General features: G+C 40.0%; 2 protein-coding genes across 2 annotated transcripts; both read right to left on the reverse strand.

The window, feature by feature from the left end:
• Nucleotides 1–4,594: 4,594 nt before the first annotated feature.
• On the reverse strand, nucleotides 4,595–6,115 carry LOC141013865 (probable UDP-sugar transporter protein SLC35A4). The gene has a single exon (XM_073487752.1). The coding sequence runs from the start codon at nucleotides 6,113–6,115 to the stop codon at nucleotides 5,138–5,140; it is 978 nt and encodes a 325-aa protein (XP_073343853.1). The 3' UTR covers nucleotides 4,595–5,137.
• Nucleotides 4,595–8,184, reverse strand: LOC141013866 (SLC35A4 upstream open reading frame protein-like). Its single transcript, XM_073487753.1, has 3 exons — nucleotides 8,130–8,184; nucleotides 7,650–7,748; nucleotides 4,595–6,928 (listed from the first exon to the last, which is right to left on the reverse strand). Exons 1-3 carry the CDS (start codon nucleotides 8,142–8,144, stop codon nucleotides 6,731–6,733), a joined length of 312 nt encoding a protein of 103 aa, XP_073343854.1. The 5' UTR covers nucleotides 8,145–8,184; the 3' UTR covers nucleotides 4,595–6,730.
• Nucleotides 8,185–8,931: the final 747 nt, after the last annotated feature.

Below are 8,931 nucleotides of genomic sequence, written 5' to 3' on the forward strand. Positions count from 1 at the left end.
AGCAGACTGCAGCTGTTCAGCTTGGCAGGAGGAGCCAGCAGGGCTGACCTCAGAGGGTCGGTTAGATACTCCTATGCTGCAAAATATCTATTACATGGAGCTAAAAATGATATCCTAATGTTCAAACACTACTCAGCCACATTACTTAAAGGAGACCTATTATATTTCTTGTGCATGTAAAAGATCTTGAACGCTAAAAAGGCCAAAGTCTGCACCAATAGAAGCTTGTCTCTCCCACAGAAAACACTGCTCCTGAAACGCCTCGTCAGTAGTCTGACCTTTAATTTCATGACTTCATGACATCACACTACGTCCCCATGTCACACATTTACATAATTTATGCTTAGGGCCTAGTTTGGCATGTAAGAATGGATTTAGCGCAGCTGCTCCATTGTTGTAAGCAGTGCTGACTCAGGTGTGTGTGAGCTGACCAATCAGAAGAGACTTGGTATTTGGGAGGGGGGCCTTAAAGAGACAGGAGCTAAAACAGAGCATTTCAGACAGAGGGGGAATACAGAGCTGTGGCATTGGACAGTATGGAAAAAAAAAGATGCTTGCAAACCTATTCTAGCAGTAATCCAAAATAAAATTATAAACCTGAAAATGAGCATAATATGTCTCCTTTAATATTTGGATCGGTACCCTTGTCATTTATTCAGCTCTCACCAGTCATTCAGGATGTGTAAAGAGTATCTTAGTCTTCCTAATTCTATAAATTCAATCAAATCAATGTATTAATAACATTGATGTTTTTCTGAAAATACACGATTATCATGGCAAAACAAATTCTTGATAAAGATATCATGATTTCTATAGAAATTTGATAAGAAATTCTAGCAATCAAGTCTATCTGTAATGTTGCGCGCTGTGTGTTTTGACATCTGCAGACTGGATAGATTATTACAGCTGAGTAAGACTTTATTAATGACTCACTAAGTTTGACACAATCAGTCTGCAGTCATTTTTAAGCCGGTGAGTGGTTGAACTGTTCCTGGTGAATCAAAGAGCAAAAAATCAAAATGTCGTCTGTGAAAAATGGAATATTTGTCAAGTCAAGTCAAGAACGAAGATGTCATTTATCATTCCCAAAAACAAAGTTATGCTCAAGAGCTTCTGACATGGAAGGATTTTATTTCAGTCTAGTTTTATATTCACTTGGTGCGTGTGCATAGATGTGGAACAGTTTCAGAATACACCTCAGAAAACAGAAAAATAGGTATCGATGTTTTGGAAAACATTTTGCTGACTGTGTGTGAAGTCCAGTTGGCAGTTGCATTTTTGAAGTTGTAGTTTGATTATTGCAACAGTAAAGTATGTTGATTTCTTGGGCAGTACCGGCAAATACATTACATTAGTATCTGGTGTATCCGGTTGTTTGTTTGGATGATGTTTCAACCCTCAGGCCTTCTTCTAGATCAACAATCAGAGAAATGCATATGAAGCCAGAGTGTGCAACACTGCTTCTCTTTTCTAAAGTCAACTTCCAGTGATCAGCACCTCACTACAATCCTGTGCATTCCTTTTCCATTAAATACTCTCCAGAGTTAACCCACTAGTGAAGGTTCTGGACCAAACCCAGCGTGAAGCCACAACAAGCGACAAACTCCTCCATTGTCTCCTAAATGATGCTTTAACAGGAAATAGCAAGACGGTACTTGTCTACTGCATTCACCCTCAAGGTAAATGGTCCTCTGAGTCCGTTAATATCAACTGAACCAGAATCCTTTCAGCATATCAATGACTCCCTTATCCATCAGGTGTTCTAGATGACGAGACCCACTCTGCTTTAGCTCTGGCCCAGAAAGCGAGAAGTTTGGTGACTAAGGCCACCGCTAATCGCTGGTGCCCAAGGGCGACCGAGCAAGAGATCAGAGATAACATCATGGAGATAAGAACCAGGATGATGACACAGGAGGAAGATGAGGTTCACAACACCTACAGACTGGCCGAGCTCACACAAAACCTGCAGGTAATCCTGAGCCTGATACTAAACCGTACTTTCTCATCACCTTGTGTTGGGATTAATTGAGTTCATAGCCGATCCCTCCAACAGATTGTGAAGAATCAGTCGTGGGAGAAGAGGAGGGAAGAGTCAAAGAAGACAAGAGACAAAACGCAGGTTTCTACCTGAATTGTTTACTTTTCCTCACAGCAATATGATAACAAACTATGAAAATGTGTTTCCACCATGTTTTGCACTGATTTGGCAGAGTTGTCAGACCCCAAATAGCAACTGGCACAGCAGTGATCATAGAGAGAGCACAGACACGATGAAATATTTACAAGAGCAGCTGAAACAAGAAATGCAAGAACATATCAGAGGTAAGACAAAAACATAAGACACTTTATTCGTCATTGTAGGCTTATATGAAATTATTTTTGGTAACTCTAAAAGACTAGCACTACAGAAAAGAAGTTTAAAACAGGAGAAAAACAAGATATAAGGAAGATATTAACAAAATAAAACAAGATGAAACAAGATACAATCAAGATAAAACAAGATAATACAAGATAAAAACATGATAAATATAAGAGGTTGTTTTCTCTATCTACAATATATATGTCATAGGAAAAATGTGCCAACTTCAATATGTAAGGATGTCAATGATATTATGTGTGTTTCTCATATCCACAGAGGGTAAAGGGGATGTAAACAAAGTCCAGGAGAGAGTGGCAAGAATCCAGCAACTGAGGGAGGCTCTCAGAGAGGAGACACTGAAGAACGGGGCTGCTACAGAAAAATCTGACCTCTGTCAACAAGTAACACACTCCATCGTACTCCTGTCGTTATAGATATAACATTGCACACCTATAAATCTGATTGGATAATGTATTTACAAGGCTTTGTGAATACCCTCTTAGAGACATGAATAAGATATATTTGTGTGAGAGTGGGCAAGCCACACTGAGATATTTACTTTGCCAATTTAATGCTCAGTCTCAGTTGGAATACAGCAAAGCCCAGGAGCGGAGGAGGCAACTTAAGGAGGACCGTGGGAGATTAATTCAGGAGGAGGTGGAGAAGATGGAGAGAGACTTGGCACAGGAGCTGGTGAGATAATGAGATGCACTGTTGTTTAACATTATTCAGTTTGCGATCTATCTTAGCTGAGGATGCTGAGTCAGTTCAAATTAATGCAAGGCTAGATTTACGGTGGGCAGTGGAAACCACTGCATTTGCAACTTAATTCTCTGATTTCCTTGCATTTTTTATGGTTTCATCCATTCCTCCTGCTAGACAGAAGGCCCCCAGAGAGAGCTGCTGGTGCTGACCAGAGAGAGGCAGGTCCTGGTGCTGCAGATAGAGGCCCTGTGCGCTGAGGCCCAGCAGGCTGAGAGAGACCTGCAGGATCAATATCACAGACACCAAGCAGAGCTGCATTGTTTAAGAGAAGAGAGCCTGCAGGTAAAGGTTTGTTGGATCAGTGAGAGAACACTGATTCAAATTATCATCACGTTTTTCATTTATTTAGTACGACCTTTACTAGTCTTTTACCAATAGATAGTGATTCAGTTTACACATAGGAGGTAAATATATTTGCATGAGTCATCTGTACTGCACATATTATTAGTATACAGTACATGAACAAAGCAGTTTTTCTTCAAATGCTGTGGATAATTTTAGTTAATTATTGAATGTTTCAAATGAACTTCCCACATATTGCACCTTTAATGTATTGCAGAGTTTACAGTGTTGGATACAATGAATGGCAGTTATGACGAGTGCCTGAGGGCATAATAGACATAATTGTGCTCTATATTGTACGACACACACAAAGAATAAACCTAAAAACTGTTTAACTTATATATGAATTTAAAACAGCTCTATCAGGCAGATTATACAAAAGATCATGGAAAAATAAGTATTTTAACAGATGCCTGATACAAAAAATTGATTAAAAACTTCATATATCATATAATCATCAGTTTGTTTAGTTAAACTGCAGCTGTTTGATAAAATGTTTATGTAAAGAAGCATCTTGAGCTCCTACCTGTATCACCCCTATGTTTTTCTGTTATCTGTTTTACTGCTCTCTCCTGTAGGTGTTCAGAGCGTTTCGTCAGGTAAGTGAAGAGCAGAGGAAGATGTCAGAGGGCAGATACAGGAGCGTGCTGCTGGAGGCTGTGCAGGATGCCGTCTACCTCTCTGCCCAGAACCAGCAGCTGCAGGCTGACAACAAACAACTCCGTAAAGGTCAGTGTATGTTTCCTTACCTCTGCTGGACTGGCTGTTTTATTACAGATCTAATGTCTGAGGTTAAATGTGACAGGAGTGCTAAGAGATGATTCTTCCTCCCATTAGCGTTTAAACATTCTGCTTTTTCTTTTTACAGCACTGGGAGAGTTAAAGGATTGTCTAGCTGTGCGAGGTGATCTTAAGGCTGAGCCTTTATCCCAACAACAATGAATATAAAACTAAAAGATGTTTATGAATCAGTATGCCTCATGTAAATCATGAGAAATAAACAGTTTTTTGACAATTTATTGGTTTTCATTAACACACTGTGTAACACTTTGATATTATCTTTGACATTGTTCTTGGCAGAAAATGACAAAACAAAACAAAAAAATGACAATAGCAGCAGTCTTCAGATATGTTTCACTGAAGATATCATAATCCAGACTTGCTTTTTTATTTAAATTTACTTGCAACAGTGTAACAGAACTAGAAATTAAGCTAAATAAGTGATGTAAATTATCCAGCTCAATCGCCAGAATAAAATGTTGGCATTGTACATTTCTGCAAACCATGGACATGTTAAATTTGTATGCTTCATACCCATCATATCAACATTTGTAGGATGCCATATCATGTTCAGATTTCATGTGTATGAGCGGACTGTCTGTTAATATCTGTGGTTTGCGTGAACGTGCACTGACAACATTTGTTTTGGCAACTGGGTTTAAATTGTCAAATTAGACATCAGCTGACATTATTAGTTACCAATGAAATACACGTGTTGAATTCTGGATGTCAAAGTCAGAAGGCAGATAAACAAAAGGCAGGAAAAAAGAAAAAAAAAAATCACATCTGAAACTTTAAAACTAGAACACAGAGGTTATACTGTAGGTAGACTGTAATGAGTCGAGTTATTTTGGGGCTTCAATGAGCCGTGTGGTTCATTTGGAGACCTTATTATCTGTAATAAAGGTAAGCTGCCAGTCCAATCATAGACACGGGAAGGAGGAAAAAAGGTGTGAGTTGCAGCCCTAAGATGGCCCAAGACATGAGAGCATTAACCAGCATGGAGCAGGAAATGACAAACAGTCTGGTGATCCCGCTGCCATGTTTGAGCACCACAGACATCAGGAGTCCGTTAGCTGCCTGCCCGGCGATAATGACCCAAACCAGCCCAGAGTATCCCTCCAGAAAGCTCATTTCACTCCCTACAGAGGAGAAGGAGGAGAGTCCATTGATGGCCACACCAAACACATAGAGGTAGAGATTCTGCAAGCTGAGGGGTAGCTTCTGGCTCTTCAGCACTCTCTCTGTGTACACTGCTGCCAGGCCTGAAACAAAGCAGTACACCAGCACAAGGAAAAGCCCCCATGCTGTGATATGAAGCCTGGGACCTTCCTCGGCTTCAGCCCTCTCAGGGTCTCCTAGATCCAGGCTGCTGTAGGTGTGGCACACGCCTGCACTCATAAGAAGCCCCAGAGCGAACCACTGAGCAGACCGGAGCCTCTTGCCCAGGCAGAGGGAGTACAGCAGAGCAGTGGAGGCAATTTTTAAGTTAGACAGGACTTGGTATGAACTTGGGTCCATGTAGGCCTGCATGAGAACCACCAGGTTGTTGTTGAGGGCGTAGAGTATGGCAGGGACCGCATAGGGCGCTACAAGGACCAGAGGTGGACGGGCAAGTAAGGCAGAGGTACCTCCAGTTAGAACAAGAGCTGCCAGAGAAATCAGGAGCTTGGCTAACTCGATCATGACAACACATGATGAGGGGTTGAAAGGGATTTGACCGTCTACCTTGGTGAGAGTGATGAGCGGTGCATGAGAGCCATAAATGAGGACCATCAGCCCAAAGAGGACACCCCACTGAATCCTTCTCACCCACTGTCTCCTGATCCTCGCCGGGGACCTGGGCCCAACGTTCTGGATGACAATCATCCTTAATGATGCAAAATAAACAATTTCTAACAAATCTGAATATTAATGGAAGTGCAAAAAACCCTCACATTCTGGCTGTTTTAAACTAAACAGCTATAAATCTCAACAATTTAAATATTAATGATAAAATACTTGGATGCACTACTCTCTCTATAACTCTGTAAATAGATAATTATTTGAACAATAAAGGTGTAGGAAATGTTTGCTGAACTAGCGCCCGTTTTAAACATGAGTGATTCAAAATTTAACTGGCTCAGATATCTGCTCCAGGCAGAAAAACGAAGCCAAGTAATGAAATGTGATGGACCAAACGTTAAAACCTTGTAGGCACAAACTCTTGTTAACATCAAACAGAAAAAGTGGAAATGAAACACTGCCGTATTTAACTGAACCTGAAACACAAATGCAGATAAAAAAACAACAACTTAACAAAAAACCAACCAGCCAACCAAACAACCAAATAAAATTCCAGTTATAACATTACTTCCATAGTCCGGTCTACACAGAAATCTTGCAGGCTGATCCGTCATGAGCCACTGAGAAGCCAGCAGCTACGACAAAATTTCTTCCTCTTGAGCCCGTTATGCCACTGACAAGAGTAGTAGTCAGGCCAAATTACTTTGGACCTTTTTTCAAGTTGTTCATATACTCTTTCACGGTCCTTTCAATGTTGGGCACGTCATAGTTCTGTGCCGCATAAATGCCAGTCATTGTTCCCAGCAGCACTCCGAGGATGGCAGAGGAGCGTAGTTTGGCCACCACATAGCCGGCCAGAAAACCTTTCAGAAACGGGGATCCCAAAAGTGAGCCTCCCTAAAAGAGCAGAACAAACATAGGAGGGTTTTCAGCACAGTCCCAGCTCAGAAAAATGACAGAAAGTGTCAAGTTGAACACATTTACAGTACGAGTTGGGGAACATATTTGCTAAAAGGTACCTGTATTCCATTAAAGTTACAGAAAAATATATATATTTCCATTACAGATAGATTTAGTAAAAATGTGATTACTAGCAGGACTACAATTTTTAAATAAAGAGAGATATACTAGTCTGTAAAAATGCACATGTGCACACTTGACAACACTGACAAATCTCACACAACATAACTTTGTTCTCAAATGAAACCAAATATACAATGAAGATTAAATAAAAGACATCTTATTGATATCTTGTGTCTTTATGTGCATATGTTTGGTACTGAGGTATCCAAAAGTAACAGAAAGTAAACAAGTAACATTACTTTATTATGGCGATACTTCGACTAGGTTATTGACTAATAAGTAACTTTTAATTTTATAAAATTTTAAAGTTACCCTCCCAACCCTGACAATATAACAACACAAAATAATCACAAAACAAGGCAGTCCTGAGACCAAATTGAGCAAAGGGCAAGGGAAGGGAGAAAGATATTTAAACTGTATTTTTTATTTATTTATTTCTATTTCATTACCTTCAGTGAGGAGAAATGCATTCTAGTTTAAATAATACAAAAGCTGAAAGAAGGAAAGAAGAAGTCAATTATCGACAACAACTTACCTGAGGGATTCCCACTGAAACTTCGCTCTCTACTCGCTTCTGGATGTCCTCCAACTGATTTCTGAGCTGCGTCAGATCTCTCAACTGTTTCAGTGGATCCTAAAAACAACAAGAAATGCACATTTGTATTAGAAAAAACAGCGTGTGACCTCGATGTTAACCGAGGGCGGCTAACCTCACTGGTCAATATAACCTAAAGTTGACTTACAGTTGCTAGATTTTCCCATGAAGAGCTTCTCTGGTCAAAAAACCAGCCAGTTCTCTCAAAGTTTGCTGGTTAGCTAAATTGGTGGCTACATAACTTAGCCTGCTCAAGGATATAGCAATTTAATTTAGACGTCATTACGGTCCCGTTGACTCAATTTTGCAGCAAACCACTGCTGAGACGGACAGTGTATTCGTCCTCCTCCTCAGTTACTGTCATCTGACGAAACACGTGAAATTAATGCATTTATATCGAGAGCACAGGAACTCACTCACCTTGTCATCCGCCATCTTTGCTCAGTGCGGTGATCAGTGTTCGGCTCATAAGCCTGAGACACACGTTGTTTGTTTCAGCTCGATTAGTCTGGTCTGCGTAAATAAATATTGTAAAGCCCCCTTTCTTGTCTTTCAGGATATTTGGGTCAACTGGTAATAAATAAAAACTATGGTTGGAACTTGGGGGCAGCTCATGGAGGCATATAACCCAAATAATACTTGTTTTGATACCCTTAACCACTTCTGTGCTTATTTAAGACTGTTTTCCCTTTGAGGTATTCACCTTTTCTGTAAGACAGCACCAAGGACTCAAATGAAAACCTCTTTCTCAGAAGTAAATACTAAATATATCAACGATAACTTTCAGCAGAAATATTCAAGGAGTGACAGCGTGCTATATTTGTTTTTGGATAAAGTGTTAGTCCAAAAACAGTGTTTTGGTGGATCAGCTAATTAGGCCGTCATTATCCTCTCTCATCAGGGTTACAGTGAATTTATCAAATTTTTAGTCACAGTATACAGCCTATCCCTTCTGCTTCTGTGTCTCTGTGCAAAAATGTTCCTTATCCCAGGAACTGGCATTACTTTTTGTGATATAAAATATGTTTTTAATAGCATTAAAAAGAGCTGTCTGTTCTATATTTCCAAAAAACATTGTTCTTCACATGACACCACCTTTAATCAGTGATATTCTTGAGCAGAAGGCTGCTGTCGTCCCATAAATACCTCATTACCACTTAGAGAAAAACAAACAAACAAAAATGATGCACATTTTTTTGTATTCTTTCTGATGTGCACTGCC

Source organism: Pagrus major, chromosome 18 (assembly GCF_040436345.1).
Source record: "Pagrus major chromosome 18, Pma_NU_1.0".
NCBI lineage: Eukaryota > Metazoa > Chordata > Actinopteri > Spariformes > Sparidae > Pagrus > Pagrus major.

Excerpts from the sequence above, each read along its gene's own strand:
- LOC141013865 (XM_073487752.1), bottom strand. The coding sequence starts at position 6,115 with ATGATTGTCATCCAGAACGTTGGGCCCAGGTCCCCGGCGAGGATCAGG.
- LOC141013866 (XM_073487753.1), bottom strand. Across the intron at positions 6,929-7,649 it reads TTTCAGTGGGAATCCCTCAG|GGAGGCTCACTTTTGGGATC; the intron begins GTAAGTTGTTGT and ends CTGCTCTTTTAG.